The sequence below is a fragment of the Meriones unguiculatus genome, chromosome 3, assembly GCF_030254825.1.
Source record: "Meriones unguiculatus strain TT.TT164.6M chromosome 3, Bangor_MerUng_6.1, whole genome shotgun sequence".
In the NCBI taxonomy this organism is placed as follows: Eukaryota; Metazoa; Chordata; class Mammalia; order Rodentia; family Muridae; genus Meriones; species Meriones unguiculatus.
The window spans coordinates 4,205,617-4,222,711 of NC_083351.1; the positions used below are offsets into that span (position 1 = coordinate 4,205,617).

Sequence of the window (17,095 nt, forward strand, 5' to 3'; positions counted from 1 at the left end):
TTCTGTTACTTCAGTGAGGTTGTCATCACCAGCTGACTGTGGCTTTAATGAAGGCAAGAGAGGCTTCTGGAGAAGGAAAGGAAGATGGATAATTATGGTTCATGAGGTCTACTGCTTCTTGAGGCCGGGGAATGGTTTGGGAAGCAGATAATCCCAAAGGGAAAACACATTGACTCCAGTTAGGACTAGAGCTAGCCCCTGGATGGAGGTTGTCGCCACCCAGCCCTGAGTCTCCTAGAGCTTATGTTTCAGATCAAGTCGGTGTCCACAGCCCTGCTGTCTGGAGGGACTCTTGAGAGCGTCACTTGCTGGCCTCAGCAGGTCAGTGCTCCCAGAGCTGCTCGCCATAGTGGAGACCAGTGCTGGGGGCTTCGCTGCCAGTGGTAGCGTACAGCCTTTACCTTCCTGAGTGCTGTTCTAGGTGCTTATTAGAACCATAGTAACCTGCCTGTGGCCTCTCCTTCTCCCCCAACCAGAAAACAGTGGTTAAAATTCTCAATTGATTGTTGTTTTAACTGGCTTGTCATCACCAAGGATATAGCTGCATTCAAAGGCTGTCTGTCAGAACTGCCCTGTGTGTAGGTAGGAAGACAAGTTCATTGCCATGGAAGGTCAGGATGTACTAAGGAGCAGTTGACAACTTTGAGGTCACATTAGCCTTGAATAGTCTGTGTCTAACACATCTGGCAGGAACTGATGAATTGGCAGAAATTTGGGGAACTATTTTAGTAAGCTATGGAATTTTAAGAATGATTTAGAAGACTGTAAAAAGCATCTTGAAGTCATCTTATTGTCAAGAAGAGATCATGAATGTGTCTGTAGTAGATGTGTTACATACAGTGCTTGATCTGAAGAGAGCCAGTACTTCTTTTCAATGGAAGATATTCTAAGAGAACAAAACCTGAGTTAATGCCAGGCTAGCTTTTTCCTTTTGTTACAAACGTGCTGAAATGGCCTCAGTAATGATGCTGCTAAAGCTTTGTATGCATTGTTTTGATGGGGTATTGATTCCTTCTGCAGTGTTCAACATTGCCTGCATGCCTCCCAGCAGCAAATATGGATGTGCCAGACTGTGTGAGATGAGTGTTCCAGAAACAGAACGTTAGTTTACTTTTCATAGCTGTGCAACTTAAGGGAAAGCCGTGCTTCTAGAGATGTGGCCTGAAGGCACTAACACTCGAGTCCAGTGCATGTGATCTGTGTTATTTTAACAAAACCTAATCAGAGGGAGCAAAAGCTGTCATTCATAGTATTATTTTATTGATTTCCATAAGCTGCTAGAAGGAATATCTTGTTCCTTTTAATAAATCCTTTCGGACAGTTGTCTATATTTTAATGCGTAAGTATATGGGAATGTAATTTTTAACAGAGTTGAGTGTTCGGTATGGTGGCATGAAACCAAAGTGGGGCAGTGGAAGGGATGGTGAGATGAGATTCTCAAAAATGGTAACCAAACCAAGCACCCCCGCCCCGCTACTCTTCACCTGCCTCACAGTGGACCACTGTGCACAGGGTTTCTTAGCCAATGCCTGGTTGAATCAGGAAACAGCCTACTTAGGCTTCATGTTCAGACTAAAGGCAGTGAGGACAATTGTCCTCCGTGCTCTGCCAGGGAATGAGCATTCACTGTCACTGTTCCGCTTGCTGTGGCTGTCCTTTGTGGACCACAGCCTAGGTAGTAGTTACATTTCAAACAAAGCCTCCGCTCTACTGTTTTTTTTTTTAGGAACATGAATTAGGTTGCTGATGGAAGTAAGTAAGTACAGCACTTCTTGAGAAATGAAGCCTGTCAGGTATCTCTTCCCTCCCTGGTTCTTCCTCATGTCAGGCTCCTATTAACTGTATGATTCCAGTAGAGGTAGCAAGTTGTTATTTTGCTTAAAATGTCCTTTCCCTGAGCAGTGAAAGTTGAATGTGAGAACAGACTTAATAGGTGTAGTTATACAGTTTATTTTATCATGTATCACTTTATTGCTGTCTCCTAGAACATTGTTATACTAAATGTTCCAATAATGGGAATTTTATGCAGCTACTTCAAATGAAAGAAATTTGCAAAAACTCAATTTTGGAACTCATTCCTTGAGGAGAAGAAGAAAAAAAAAAAGGACGAAAAAAACCCAGCTCACCATGCTGTGACCAAATTAGATTCCTGATATGTTGGCAACTTATCAAACACTGTCATTTCCAGAAAACAGGGTGTGGATTCCAACTGAAATGAAATGCCAGTACTTCCCAGCCACTTTCAATTGGAAATATTTGAGGTTTTAATATGAGTGGTTAAATACTTGTAATTTTTTTGGTTGGTAATAGATGATTGAAATTTGGTTTTGTATCTGAATAAAAGTGGCTCTCCATGGAATCAGGGAAGACTGTTCATTTTCAGGGAGAGCTTCAAGAGCTTGATTGTTGATTCTGGGAGATGCTAGTTGTACTTACTGGAGCTCCTTTGTTTTGCAGAGATCATGATGCAGCCGCCCTTTTGGATTTCTTTTTAATAATGTGTGACCCTTCACCTTTGATCCCCTGACCTGCATTACCTTGGTAACCATTTCATTTTTTAATTTAATTTCATTTTTAATTTTGGTGTACAAGCTGTAACATTTCATCTCTCCAAGTGCAGCACACTGATTTCCTCAAGTAGAGATTCTCCTTTGAGTGATAAAGTTGCAAAATGCTGTCTTCATTTTCTGTATTGAAATTCATTTTGGTTGTTAAGAATAAAGTGTAATCTGTGTTTTCATCCTTTTAAAATTTAAGTTTAATGAGTGCATTTCCCCATGTAGGGTATTTCCTTTTCTGTCCATGTTTTGCAAAAACTATGAATTAGCTGATGTTTACATGTAGCTCACATATACATACTCAGGGTGCTTAGAGTCTCCCTTCCCATCCCACCCGCTTCCATACACGCTCACACGCCTCCGTCCTCACACGCCTCCTTCGCATCTACTACATAGCTTTGCTGTCGCCTCCCCCCAGAAATAGCAGCTGTTTAAATTGAAATGGTAGCAGTTTAGATTTCTCTTAAATGCCGTATTTTGCATTTAATCCTCAGATAATATTTTGAGTTCTCATGTTTTACTATGAAAAAAAGTTTAAACTTTTTATTTCATTAAAAGGCTAGAAGAAGCATACGCCTTTAATCCCAGCACTTGGGGAGGCAGAGGCAGGCAGATCGGTGTGAGTTTGAGGCCATCCTGGTCCACAAATAGAGTCTAGGACAGCCAAGGCTACACAGAGAGACTCTGTCTTGGGGGGAAAAAAAAAAAAAAAACAAAAAAAACGGAGGGGGGGGGGCTAAGAGAATACTGTCGTCTCATCACGTCTCACCTCTATCCTTAATAATTGCTTCTTTGAAACATGAGGGAAAGTAACGGCTTACATAGTCTACACCTCTATCCCTTAATAATTGCTTCTTTGAAATATGAGGGAAAGTAACGGCTTACATAGTCTACAGTGATTTTGTTTTTGCTGAAATCTCGTCAGCTCTGTGGACCCTATAACATGTTAATTTAGGCCATTTTCTCTTACAGTAATTTTTCAAGTTAATACAATTTTTTATAAATTTACCGTAAAAACAAAGCATAATAAACTTCAAAACCATACTTAAATCTTTGAACTGATAAAATAAGCCCCTCTCCCCCATAATTTCTTAGCATGGCCCAGTGAAGCACAGATTAGCATTTAATGCTGATATTTCACTTGCACACAGCTAAAACTTGTAGGTGAGCACTGAAATAGACTTTGGTCCTTTCTGAGCTTTGTTGAAAGTTATGAAAGCTTGTATCCGTCATTAGAGCTACAGTGTACGAGAAGCTGCTCACTGGTGACCAGAACTCCTGCACTTGGTGCTTCCGAGCTAATTTTTCCTGTTGTACCCACATAACCTGCAAAGCTGCCTCTGGCATGCTGGGCATCGTATCTTGTCACTGAATCACAGAACACTAGAGTTGAGAAATACAAAGTCTCCTGTGATTATGAAGCCCCTGGGACTGTGCTTGTCCTGGTTGTTGGGGGCTCAACCTTGACCATTCAGGTGATTAAAAAACTATCATCGTAATTCATTGCCCAGTCATGCAGGAGTGTTTTCCTTACTCCCAAAGCCCTCCCCCATTTTAGTTGTGTCCTTTGTTTGGTTTTGGGGTGCCCTGTCCTTCAGCAGCAAAGGAATGGCACTTGACGTAAGAGCTCATGGACTCCTAGAATGGCAGGAGATGGAGGCTGTCAGCTCCTCTCAGCCGCCTGATGGCACCCAAGGGAGTCACCAGCTCCCCGCTGACAGTTGGCTCTCTCGAGTTTAGTTCTTTCTTCATAAATCTAGTAGGAGCCGAGGACGCATTAATAGACAGTAGAACTGAAAATGTCTTCATTGTCATTGTGATGAGATAAGTTAGATTTTTCTTTAAAGCCAACTTCATAGTACATTTTAAAGATAACCTATTTTTTTCCCCTCAGAGAGCTAGTAATTGAATACATCAACTACTTATTTTTGAACAAAATAGTTTTTGGTTAGCATTTAGGACTTGTACTAAGTTGTAAGCCCCGTGGGTATTGTTTGTGTAATTGTGATTCACTGAGGGGATCCTTGTCTGAGAGTGAGAAAGTCTGCTCTGGACTACAAAGGTCTGGGCGTGATATCAGTATCTGTTAAGGCAGTTAACCAAAACTAAAGGACACCAACTTGAGAAGACATGAGTTGGCTTGAAAACAGTGAATTAGGAGCTTGACTTCCCAGGTAGGAGTTTGTAAGCCGTGTTCTTGTGCTTCCATTGTAATGTGTGTGAAATACAGATACTGTATGTCTCCTACTTGCTTTTTTTAGGGTTGTTGGGAGGATAAATGAAACACACTGAGAACTCAGAAGAAAGTTGCTTTTGAAACTGAACCTCATCCTATGGCTGTGCCAAGAGGCAGTGGTAGTGAACCCGTGGTGAAGGGCCGGGACCATGGCTGTGGAGCCAGGCTGCTGAGGTTCGAATCCCACCTTGGCCTCATGCAAGTGTCCTCACTGCAGCACATTGCCTAGCTGCCCTATCCCTGAGTGTGCTTCCTCTTTAAGTGGGTGACAGTAGTAGCCCCACTCACAGGACCATGGTGAGTTCTAGCAGGGCTAATGTGCGCAAGGTCTGTAGAGCAGTGCTGAGTGCGACGTGGCCAGCTCTGCCTGCCATGCACCTCAAGCAAAGTTGGCTCCAGACCTTCCTCCCTCAGTCTTTAATACTGCTTTAAGACCCTTGGCTGCTTAGAGAGGATCCGCAGAGCACACGGTGAGTAAGCACATCTGCAGCAGGTGCCCGCTCAGGCAGAGCTACACTGGCCTTGAGAAAGGTCCAGACACCAGGAGCTGCCTCACCTGCTGCTGTTAACCATTTGTGTTTTTCTTTTTGGTTTTTTTTTTTTCCCCAGGGTTCTTTTGTTTACCTATATTTGACTTTGGAGACAAAAGGAAAATGGCTGAAGAGGCAGTCACTGTTTGCCTGGTTACCTGGACTCACCTTTCACCCTGGTGAACCCTGTAACTGGCATACATAGGTGGCAGGAAGTCAGGGTGTTGAGCTGCCTAGTATCCCCTCAACTTCAGGAGGCTCCAATGTCCTCTGAAGTAAAGAGATGACCTCACTGCCATTGTGTGCAATATTATGTATCAGGTGTTTTTCCCAGTGCTTTCTACCGTCTATTCATCCAGATCTACCCAGGAGGTGGGAGGCCTGTGTGAGTACGCAGGTGCTCAGGTAGGTTTCATACACTCCGCAGGCTCACACCTCAGTATGCTCTAGATCTGGCACTTAGGCCAGTGGCTTCCCTAGGCCTGGCTGTGTATCTGGGACCATTGCATGGTTGGATAACCACGTAGCTCACTGTTCTAGCCCTTGGTTCTGATCTTTTTTTCTAGCTGAGAACCACTGATAAGAAATCCTGGAATTTTATTTTATAGACAAGGAGAAAAGCAGGTAAATAATTTGTACATGTATGTAAATGTGTCTTTCTGGCATGTATTTGCCAGTGCTGTTACTTCTAGAGCAGATTACTCTGCAACCTAAAATGGGTCTCTGGGCTGGTTTAGATGTTCAGCAGACACTAACCAGTACCTGAAGCCCCTGCCATTGCACTGTACAACAGTCCTCAGTGAGAAGCCATTGCAAAGTCAGGCTTGTGCTTAAGGGTCAAGGTTCATGAAACACAGGGCTCTGGTTTTATTTCTGATGCTGTGACTTAGAGACAAAAAACGGACGTAAAGCAACTTAGGTGGAGCAGGGTTTATTTCAGCTCAAAAATTTCAGTTTCAGTCCATTGCTGTGGGAAGTCACAGCAGAGCTTGACACAGCTGCTCACATCATGTCCTCAGAGATGTGTTGGAGCAGAGAGTCACAAGCACACATGTCTTAGTGCTTAGCTGGCTTTCTGTGCCCACAGAAGCAGAGGGTGGAGCTGCCCACTTTCAGGCTGGGTCTTTCTGTATTAACTAAGGTATCAAGACAGTCCCTGAGATGTGCCCACAGGATAACCTGGTCTACACAGACCCTCATTGAGAGCATCCCCCTAGGGGCTGGGCTGTACGGAATAGAAGTAAGCAGCACGAGGGCTGCTCTTGCTTTCTCGTTCTGCCACCTTTCTTCTCTCTCCTCATGTGCTGTGCAGCCAGTTTTCCTTTCTCCTTTCTTCCTCCAAAGCATTGGGTGCCCTTGTCCCTCCTTATCCCTGATGTTTACATTGTATCTATCATTACAGTGTAATGTACTTATAAACCCTCCAGGGGCCCAGCACATAGTAGGAGTTCAAATGGACTTTTAAGATGTGTCTTGGTATCTCTTTTTAAAGAAATGGGTGCTACCTTTATTAGCTTGAACGTTGTTAGGATCCATTTGTGATCATTTATCCTGATTTGGTTCATCTTGAGGATTTAGGTAATGTTGCCACATGGGTTTCAGTAGGCCAAAAAATGTGAGGCTTTTAAGTCACCAAGCAGTGCCTGTTAGGCACTAGAATGAGTTGGGGTTGTATTGGAGGTTTCTTACCTTGGGCTTCTACATAGCTGCTGTGTAAGCTTTTAAGGTGTAAGGTAGATAGATGCTCGCCCGTGTTGAACCCGTTGATTTTGATCACGAGAGTCTGTTCCTGAGAGGGAAGGCCTTCAGACCTGCTGCCTCTTCTGCTGTCACACAGTGCTATGTTAGGTGGAGCAGCTAACATGGCAGCACAGAAGCCTTAACTGCCTGCCTCCAGCAGCATTGGTGGAACAGTCAGTATTTAAGCTTCTGCTTCTCCCCACAAGGTAAGTGAAATAAGGTTAGGGTGACTCTGAGGGAAGCAGAGGCCTCAGCCTAGAGTCACGTGGCTCCATGTATGTCTTTAGAGCTATGGCCTGGGTGCCACCTGGTCACCTTTGGGACCCTTCTGATAGCCTCTGCCCTTGTGGCTCCTGTGGAGGCATGTAGTGGGGTTCTGTCATTCCCCACAAAGGTCTGCCCAAGTCCAAGGCAGTTGATGAGAAAGATAGCATCTAAATTGCTGCCAGGCAGGATGTCATGGGAGCAGCATCTTGTAGCTCTAGTCCCCAGTTACTGATTCTCTAGGAAATGGTGGCCAGCGTCCTATGGAAGTGGCTCAGCCTTCACTTCAGTCCTTGTTCTTGCTCCTATGCAGCTTCCTTCATCTTTCCAGAGATGGTGCCAAGAGGGCAGGACGAGGAACAGTGAAATTCTTGGCCCAGGTCTGCCTTTGGGTCCCCCTGCTGGACTCTAGCTCCCTTAGGCCTCTGGCACACGTTCTTGCACATAGTAGACACTCAGTGAGTGCTAACTCTTCATTTCTCATTAGTGCAGGTAATTAAGAGCAGGAGCTGATAGACTGCACGTATCTGTGCAGAGATATATCTGTAATTAAAGTTTTAATTAAAGAATACCAGACCAGGCAGATGGTTCTTATCCCCGCATCCTGTAAACCTAAGAGCTGTGTCTTCTCGATCTTGCAAACAAAAGCAAAGAGCAGCAGCCCCCATGGTGGTAGCAAGGGGAGAGGGAGTTTCACTAACTGGCCATAATCTAATTTTGGTAGCACTCTGTGTGATGACACATCTGGGGGTAATCATTGCAGTCTGATATGGAAAGACAATACATCAAAAGTACGTCCTGACCAAAGCTTTTAAGCCTGCAGTCAAGGGCATTACCGCAGCCCAGCTGCTAGGTCACAAGGCACGCGGTTTTGTGCCGGGTTACAAAAGCTGACAGAGTGTTATTTAGGACCATCAGCTGAATACAGTGTTAAAGCAGAGCAGCAGCATCCTGACGCTTCGGGTGTTGCCACTGTGCAGCAATACAGAACTGAGATGTGACTTACGCTGCTGGCTCACAGTAGTCCTCTGCTATGTCACGGTGACCTTAATGGTCAGTCAAGTGCAGAATTTAAAAAACACAACAACCAGAAGGGCTAACAGAAAAGACCTCTCTAGATCTACTGCTTTCAGGACCTCCCAGTGACCTCTAAACACTTTTTAAACTTCCATCACCATCAGGAGGAAACCAGAGCAGTCTAGGGAGACGGGCAGGCCGTGTGTGGAGTGTGCGGCACCTCACCATGACCACTCGTGCCTCTGCTCCCAGGTTTCAGTTACTCAGACTGGCACACAGGGTTGAAGGCCTTCAGCACAGGTGTGGCAGTTCCAAACAGCATTGCTCTACCGATGCCTCGTTTGCCAGTTTCACGTCGCCAGTCCTGAAGACATGCTTGTGTCTGACATGGTTAGTGCAGAGGTTAGAAGCAGCCTAGTCCTACCTTTGCTGAGCATTGGGCCACTTTCACTTTGCCATCCCTTCTGTATGGTTTCCCCAAAAAGGGCCTGTATCTTCCCAGGATGGTAGAACTTGGAGCTGATTTAACCTATCAATACTATGTATAGATCAAGGCTCAGTTAGCCTGGGAGAAAGACCTGTATAGGTGTGAGACAGACTGGACCCATGCGACCTGGGACGTCCCTTGAGCAAAGTCTTTGTCTCCAGGCTAGTTAGAAATTTGTCTACCTCTGTGTGAGAGACTTCAGTATTTGGTGAGCTGTCCTTTGGTGATCTGTTTACCTTGACTAGTCTTCTGTAGTGGTATCCAGAAAATGTCACATAATAGTCAGCTTTGTGCATGTGCAGATTTGAATCTGACAGACTGAAAGCTATTTTTTGGTCATTTGTTTTGAGATATTGTCTTTTTTTTTTTTTTTTTTTTGTAACTTTTGAGCACATGGCCTGAGATTATAGGAGACCTTTAGCTTGTGAGGTTAACCTCTGGCTACTCAGAAAGCAGTGAGTGAGTGTGTCTTGCTTCAAGGAAGCAAGGTCACTCATTCTATAGGGAGGTACAACATGTACAAGACTACCCAGAATGTTTTTGTTTTTGAGGGGGTGGATGAAGCCGCACTCTTTGGTTTAAGCTGATGTTATACTTGTGCCTATGTGCCTGCCTACGCCTCCTTAGTGTTGGGGTTACAGGCATGAGCCAGGTACCAAGCCCAGTGTCCTGCCTGTTCTGACATAGCTTGAGAGAAAGCTTTTGCACTCTCCCAGCAGCTCCAAAGTGATTAGTGCCCAGCATCTATTCATTTGTTCCCTTAAACTGTTAACAGATGTCTAGTGTGAGACCATCTCAATGCCGGAAGAAAGCAGTTAAAGAAGCCCCCCTCTTCCTCTTGAAGACCTTTGCTGTCAGGAAAAAGCAGTAAGAAACACAAACCGAGTAGCCGTGTCTCGGGGTTCTATGTGCCAGCTCCGTGTATGAGTCCACTCCTCACCCCTCAGGAACACAGGGCAGTGTGTGCCACCTCGTTCCCGGGTCCATCGATGATGAGGCCAGGCTCCTGCAAGGCCAAGCTGCTCCAGCTCACTGAGTAAGCAGTGCTCTTGGCATTTCAGCCTAGGCGTCCAGGCTCCCAGATTCTGTGTTAGTGAAGCTGCCTGACCAGTTTCTTCTAATAAGTGGCAACAGGTTGATGCACTGAGGTGAGCGTTGTTGAGTGGCACCAGGATCTGAGAGTGTTCTTGTGCGCACTCTTTCAGGCGTGATTTGTAAATGTGTCTCCCAGTGGGTGATGAGGGGGATGTGATGTAATGAGCCATGTAGATACCTGGACTGAGGACATCCCAAGTAGGTAGGATAGCCCAAATCAAATCAGAGGCCCTAAGATGTTTCTGGGGCCTCTGGAAACATCTTAGAAAGAGGCTAGGAGGACACCGTAGCAGCTGTCTGTACAGAGAGGGAGTGAGAATGATGGGAGGTACCAGTAGTAGCATCCTGGAAGCTTTAAGGTCCTAGGTAAAGCTTTTTTTGAGAGAGGGTCTCTCCTATGTAGTCTAGGCTGGCTTGCAACTTATATGCTGCCCTAGGCTGGCCTCAGAGGCTCTGTTTTCTTGTCTCCACTTCCTGAGTGCTGGATTACAGGCAGATAGCACCATACCTGGCTAAGGCCTTTTGAGTTTGCTAAGTGAGTTGGAGCCATGGAATATTTCTTTCCTCCCCTTCCCTCCCCTCCCCTCCCCTCTTCTCTCTTCTCCTCCTCTTTTTTAGCAGAAGAAAAACAGGAAAAGAACCCTTCAGGTTCTGGGGAAATGGCTAAGTGGGTAAAATACTTGCTGTGCAAGCAGTATGACCGGGATATAGCTAAATTTTCTATAGTTCCAGTGCCAGGAAGGTGTTGGACAGAGCAGATCCCTGGAGCACACTGATGTAGCTGAAAAAGTGAACTCCAGGGTCAGTGAGAAATTCTGTCTTAAAAAATAAGGTGGTGAGCAACAGAGGTTGACACCTGATGTCAGCCTCTGGCCTGCACCTGCACATGCATGGATGAGTGTGCCCCACAGGTGTACAAGTAAAAACACACGCCTGCCCCTCTCTGTCTCCCCAGCTCTAGGCAGAGCCTATGGCGGGGCCTACAGACAGTATCTCACTCCTCATTTTATATAGCTAGCAAGCTCAGAATGCTTTTTACCTTTTAAATGTAGGATGAAGAACATGAGTGATAATCTTCCATATAAGAATTCAGGTTTTAGTGCTCAGTTGTAGTTCTGCTGGAAGAGTCCTGTTACCTCGTGCATCCGTCTCAGCCACACAGTGGATAGCAGAGTAACTCCCTCATGAAGGACTGTCCGAAGCTGTCTTTGACCTGTGTAACCCAGCCCAGCAGACCATATAGCTGCCTTGGGCCCTTTTTAGGAAGTGCTGCTGCTGACGGACTTAAAGAGACTGGAAGCAGGCAGCCCCGTAAGGGAAGAGCTGACAGTGGCTTAGATGTGGTCAGGAGTACTTGAGTGTGGGCTGTTTGTCATTGAGAGCTGATACATGGGGTTAATGTCAGTGTTGAGCACAGAGAAACTGGAAGAGTGCAGTTCTTTGAACTGGGAAGGCTATGGCAATGACAGGTTAGGGAGGCAGGAAGGGGAGTACCTGAGTTGTGTTCTGGATATACCAGCTTTTAAGATGTCTCCTGTAGGTGTTAGATGCACAGTCATGTGTCAGTCTAGCTTGGAGGAGAGGCCTAGGCTAGAGCTAGCCAGTGGAGTGGTATTAGCATTACAATAGGGCTTGGAAGTGGAGAGGCTGTAGAGTGGGGAGTCCTGCAGGGAAGAACCATGGATGGAGTGCTCTGAGCACGCAGCCACCCAGTGTTATGGAGAAGGAGGGAGAGCAAAGAAGGTATACAAGGGGACAGGCCTTAGCAACAGTGGTCATCTGTCAGATTCTGCTAAGCATTGAGCAGGGCACCACTGAGGAGGCTGGTGATAATGGGGTTATTTGGCTCATTAAGAACTTCTGGGGAAAGCCCCACTACCAGCAGCTTCAGGTGGAACTAAGAGGGTAGGAAGTTGAGCCTTAGTTGTGGAGTTGTTTTCATGAGCTAAGCGCAGGCCAGGCCAGGGCTGGAATAGGACTTGAATTAACCTGACATTGGGCTGCTGTTGGGTGAGTTCAGTGGCATTGCTGAGTGTTGTACAAAGAGTACACGTGGTGATGGGCTGTGTAAGGTGCAAGGCAGAAAGCTGGAGAGAGAAGAGCGGGCAGCAGGAAGCCGCAACACAGCGATTAAGAAGCAGGAGTCAGGAATTGCTGGAATTAGATGGTGTCAAGAGCGGGTACTTGAAGCTGAAACTCTGGAGGAGTGATTGTGCTCACACATAGACCTAGACAGACTGTCTACCAGCAGTGCCAAGGGAGCTGGTTTTAAAAGGTCAGAATGAAATGAGCCTTAATAGATTGCACTGTCTTCCACCCAGCATATGTGACGTATGTGAGCATGTATTGCAAAGGTTGTCAGTGCTGCTTGGGTACAGCCTTTGAAACTGGTGTGTGTTGTGTACTTGAGGCACACCTCACTCCAGTCGGAGCACACCTCAGGTGCTCAGGAAGCTCATGTCCAGCACAGTAGTCAGCAGAGATCTGCAGGAGACCATGGAGGTGCAGCCCAGTGTTACTGGAGGGACAGTTAGTGTCAAGGGACAGAGAAGCTCAGGTTCCTGAAAGGCTGGGAGAGTAGCCTGAAGCCACTTAGCTCTTTCTAGGTTGTGAGGCAAGAGGGGAGCCCAGGTGTTTTAGGGCTCTGATTTAAGTTTCTGCCGTGGGGTGAGTCTGCACATCAGCGTGAGCTGAGGGCTCAGCTTCCTCACTGAAATTCTGGGCTGGGAGCAGGATTTCTCATAGTAATATCAGAAACACAGGTCATAATGTCTGCAGGCTCTTCCTCATATGGCAACTTGGTCTGTTTGCTTTCATTCAGGCTGAATCGGAGCATTCATGTAGCAGCTAATAAAGGTATTTCCCTCGTGAGTGTTCCAGGCAGCTCTCCCTGAGGGAGAGTAGCCTTTAGAGTCTTGTCTTTATTTCCATGTATCTTTAGATGCTGATCTTTATTTTGCCGTAATCCTCAAATCCCTCAAATTCTGTTAGTAATACTTAGCTCAACAATCTTGAAGGTGTTTGAATCCCCATAGAAGCTGACTTTTAGCAGCTTCAGGGCATTTCTGTGTGGTACAGAAACAGACAGCAGTGTGCACACTATCCTTGTTCTCTCTAGGCCTCTTAACAAGGCCTGGGTCAACCTTTTGCCATGCAGCTTAACTGCTATATTGTTTATATTGCACTTACACAAATCAGTGTGTGTGTATGTATGTTGGCTTTGACCCACATTGAATCTTTGGAGATTAATAAAAATGAGTTTAGTCTAGAGACTATTTTTTAGTCTTAAAGGCTTTAGTTTGCAGGATAGATAGGAACACCGTGGCTCACATCTGTCCTTGCTTTTCATGCTGACAGTTAGTGTAAACGATCTGAGCCCCAAGAAAAACACTGGATGGTGCCCCAGTTCCACCCCTTACCAATTCTAAGTTTACTTTAGGCTCCTTTTATCTTTTTCTTTGCAATATTAAGATCAGCCAGGAATTCCTGTCAAGATCTTCTGAGCACAGGTATTTAGGAAGAGCCCATTGAGCCCTGGGTTTTGTGGTCTTCTAATAGCAGCTGGTGTCAAAAGAGAATGAGGGATGCAGCTGGTTTATAGTCTGTCAAGAGCCCAGGCTCAAGTGTGGTTGAGGCTGTTTATTTCTAAATGTATTCTTGAATTAAAAAAAAAAAATCTCAAGAAACATGTTTTGGAAATAATAAAACTTACTCCTACATATGCTTTCTCAGACTCTCTTTATCCTAATGAGAGCGTTTGAGGGGAAGGGTGAGGGGACCAAGAGTCTTTACTGTAGCTTGGTTAGGGTTTCCTCACCACTGAGTGGGTTTTGCTTACAGACTGACTCATCCCTTCATGCATAAATCTTAATGAGAAGTAGACTGCCGTGGGTCCCAGCAAAAGAAGGGCTCTCTGTTATGTCACTTGTAAGTCACAGCACGGGCCATGGAAGAGGACCAGACGCTCAGGTTTTGAAAGGCAGTGTTAGCACAATTGCTTAACTGCTGTGCATTGTAGTCTCACTGAAAGTGAGGTCAGTTTGTCCAAACTAGGAAGGTGAGTGTTTGATCCTTGCTCACTCTCTTCAATTTAGATCTGGGTTACTAGTGCTTTAAAAAAAAAAAAAAAGAAAGAAAAAGAAAAGAAACCAAAGCAATTCAGGTATAGCATTTAAACTTGTGACTTAGTTATTTTGAAAATTTGCTGCTGGAGCAGCTTGTCTAATGTAGTGAACATCACCAAATCCTAAGCAGTGTCTGCTCTTAGGCAAGTGCTGTCCGTCCCTGTTTTCATCAGAGTCCACACACACACACCTGATAGCCACACCCACAGCCCTGGCCCCTTAAAGTGTGCCTCCACCCAGCTGCACCTTGCTTGTCTCTTGACACCCCCCCAACATACACGTGCGCACACACACACACACACTAGCACTTGTGTTCTGCCCTCTGCTCCTTAAGCCAGCCAGCCTTCCTCCTCTTGGCTGGGATTCCCTTCTCATGCACCGTTTTCTTGGGCTTTGTTCAGTACGGTTGATGCCAGTTCATTGTTCTTGCAGGTGTGGCACCTAATCTCCCCGTGAGGGCACTTGCCATGGTGTATTGTCACAATCTTTTCCCTCAGTGAGTTAGCTCTCTGGGGCTGGGGCTGAGCCTCCTTACTCCTGTTTTCCTAAAGCCAAACCTAGCACTAGCTAGGTTTGAGTGGTGAGTGGATGAATCAAGATGGGTGGATGGGAGAAATGATGGCGGGCTAAGGTGCCCTCAGGGAAGGGTAAACCTAATAACTGTTTGGAGAAGAGAAGAATAAATGCTGTTTTTGTTTATGCAGGTCTTAAAATTTTGGTAGCAGAAAGCAAATGTGCAGAGCAATGGAAACAAGCCAGAAGCAGCTGTCTGAGTCCAGAGATGTCCACAGTTTATACACATGTGATTTATGTTGAAATCTTCGATTTATCCCGAAATCTTAAATTGCTGATTTAGTTGAGTAACACATGGGGAACTAGGTTGTAAGGACTTTGACCTGCAGAAGGCACAGGTCCTCTTTATACCCAGGCCTGTGACTCACTGAGCACAGCCTGGAGCTGTGGACTTTTTACTCCCTTCAAGCCCTGAGCTGCAGTCCTGAGGACTGAGAGGCAGCCAAGTACCTTCCACTCCATGTGCAGCTCATCTGTGACTTGTAGCCTAGTGGTCCTGTTTCCTGCCTGCCACTTGGTGCTGCCCATTATAGCTCCTGAGCGAACGAGGCAGAGACTTCTGAGGCTCCCTTCTGCAGCTTTGTGCTTTGGGGTAGGTTCAGGGCCACAGTGGAAGTCACTGGTGGCGTGTTAAGATCTTACAGTGATTAGGAAGTGTCCTTGCTTGCAAGCCTTCAGCATCCCTTTGAAATCCTGTGTTTTCCTAACCGGGGAAACTGGCCTATGATGACCAGTTGGAAATGCTGAAAGTTAAGATGGCCTTCTCAGTGCTGTGCAGCACAGACAGACTCTAGCAAGGAGACCTCTCGAAGTATTGTCTGTTCTATCAATATGCACTTAGACACGTTAATCTGAGGGCTAATTGTATGGCTCCCCTGGGATGCCATGTCAGAAAAAAAGAAAAAACAAAAACTATACGAGTATGCTGAGCATGCAGAGTAAGTGAAAAATTCTTGTAAAATTAGTGTTAATTGAGCTTGATATCTTTGAACTTTCAGTCTTTAATTTGAATCTTTAAAACAGTTTTGTGGTCTCTCAAAGATACAACTTAAAGTTATACTATAATATTGTCAAAAAGACATTTATACAAGACGCAATTTTGAATTATCTTAGGGAAATAGGTCATTTGTGGGGTAGAGACACATGTACATACACGCACTTATATGTGTGTTTAAAATATACTTTAGTTGGCCTTTATTCACATGTTTCCTTCTCTCTGCCTCTGGAAGTGGGACACATTTTCTTCAGTTAAAAACAGAAATAGAAGCGATGGTCTTGACCCATTTTACACCTGTGTATTTCAGGCTCTTACCACACACTTGTTCATGGGCGCAGCAAGAAGAGGGACCCACAGAGCTGGAGCCATGAGGGCTGACACATTGGGAGGAAGCTGGCAGAGCGCATAGGGAGAGCTTTCCATCCTGCCAGCTCCATATCTGCTTCAAGACAGTTCCATTAGTGAATTAATTGTACTTTAAACCCTAAGTTTATATGAACTGCATGTTACTAAAATGAAATAGCCTCAAGTGCTTCACCCGGAGTGACCATGGAAGAGTACAGCAGCCGCCTGTCTCTGGGGAGCAGCCTGTATGTACCACTTGTCCCTGGTTCCCGATGCCCCCAGCAAACTTCCTTTTCTTACTATTATTCACCTGGCAATGACCTGTTAATGTGTTGATTACTGCCTCCCAAAAGAATGGAAGCTCCGTGAGAGCAGGGCCTGTGTGTTGTCTGTCTCCAGCACATAGGATAGCGCCTGGCGCATATCAATAAATGCTGTTCAGTGAACTAGTGGGTCACTAGTGTTGCGTCCTTTCTCAGTCTGTTCCTTTACCTTGCTGTTTATGTACTGTGTACCTTTGAAAATGACAATGTAAATAGGAAGTTTTGTTTTGCAGCTAGTTCAGGGAAATAGAAAAAGCAGAGTATCTGAGATGGTGGAGTATGAGTTGCGGAGCCCTGTGTTTTGTTTGTGGTGTCCATGCTGCCTGACTAGCAGCAGACAGGGCATACAAGTCACTTCACTGTAGCATCAGCACCGCTGAGAGGAGTCCAGAAAGAGACTCAAGAAGCAAGCACAGGAGGGTAGAAGCCGGGCAGATACCCTGAATAGTCTGCTCAGTTGTCTAGTGATGCAAGTGATGCACACAGTGCAGTCCAGGTGCTGTCTAGAGTGAGCAGCATTTACCTGGATAAATCAAGCAGGAGGTAACAACATCTTGGCCGTCAGTGGACCTCCCTTAGCTCCCTCCTGAGAGTTCAGGGCTCGGTGGTCTCAGAACTGGCTCTGTCTGTGGGCAGGTGCTCTCTGTGTGTTCACATACTGCCCGGAGCTCCCGGAGGAGGTTGTTAAGCAGGGATGGCCGTAGGGAGAGAATAGCAACACAAGTCGTGACCCAGAAGCATTGCTGCTCATCTTTATCCTTTGTGTATTGGTGGATACTGGTGTTACTCCTGCAAACCTTGAGTTT

At 45.7% G+C, this 17,095-nt stretch overlaps 1 protein-coding gene across 31 annotated transcripts in view; it reads left to right on the forward strand.

Annotated features, from left to right (window-relative positions):
* The window catches only part of Camta1 (calmodulin binding transcription activator 1), a 792,350-nt gene that overhangs the window by 76,311 nt on the left and 698,944 nt on the right, over nt 1–17,095 (forward strand). For 2 of the 31 annotated variants that reach the window (XR_009590424.1, XR_002476659.2), the window contains 4 exons: nt 2,458–2,541; nt 4,820–5,091; nt 9,608–9,868; nt 14,756–15,216. The exons of 18 other annotated variants lie outside the window; for them this stretch is intronic. Coding sequence is in view for 1 of the 13 variants with exons in the window: in XM_060379018.1 (XP_060235001.1) it covers nt 14,756–14,773 (18 nt within the window). In the remaining 12 variants the exon portion in view is untranslated. Of the gene's footprint in view, nt 1–2,457; nt 2,542–4,819; nt 5,092–5,890; nt 5,949–9,607; nt 9,981–14,755; nt 15,217–15,928; nt 16,068–17,095 lie in introns of those variants that run through there. 11 more of the 31 variants (XR_009590433.1, XR_002476666.2, XR_009590426.1 and 8 more) reach the window with 10 other exon arrangements.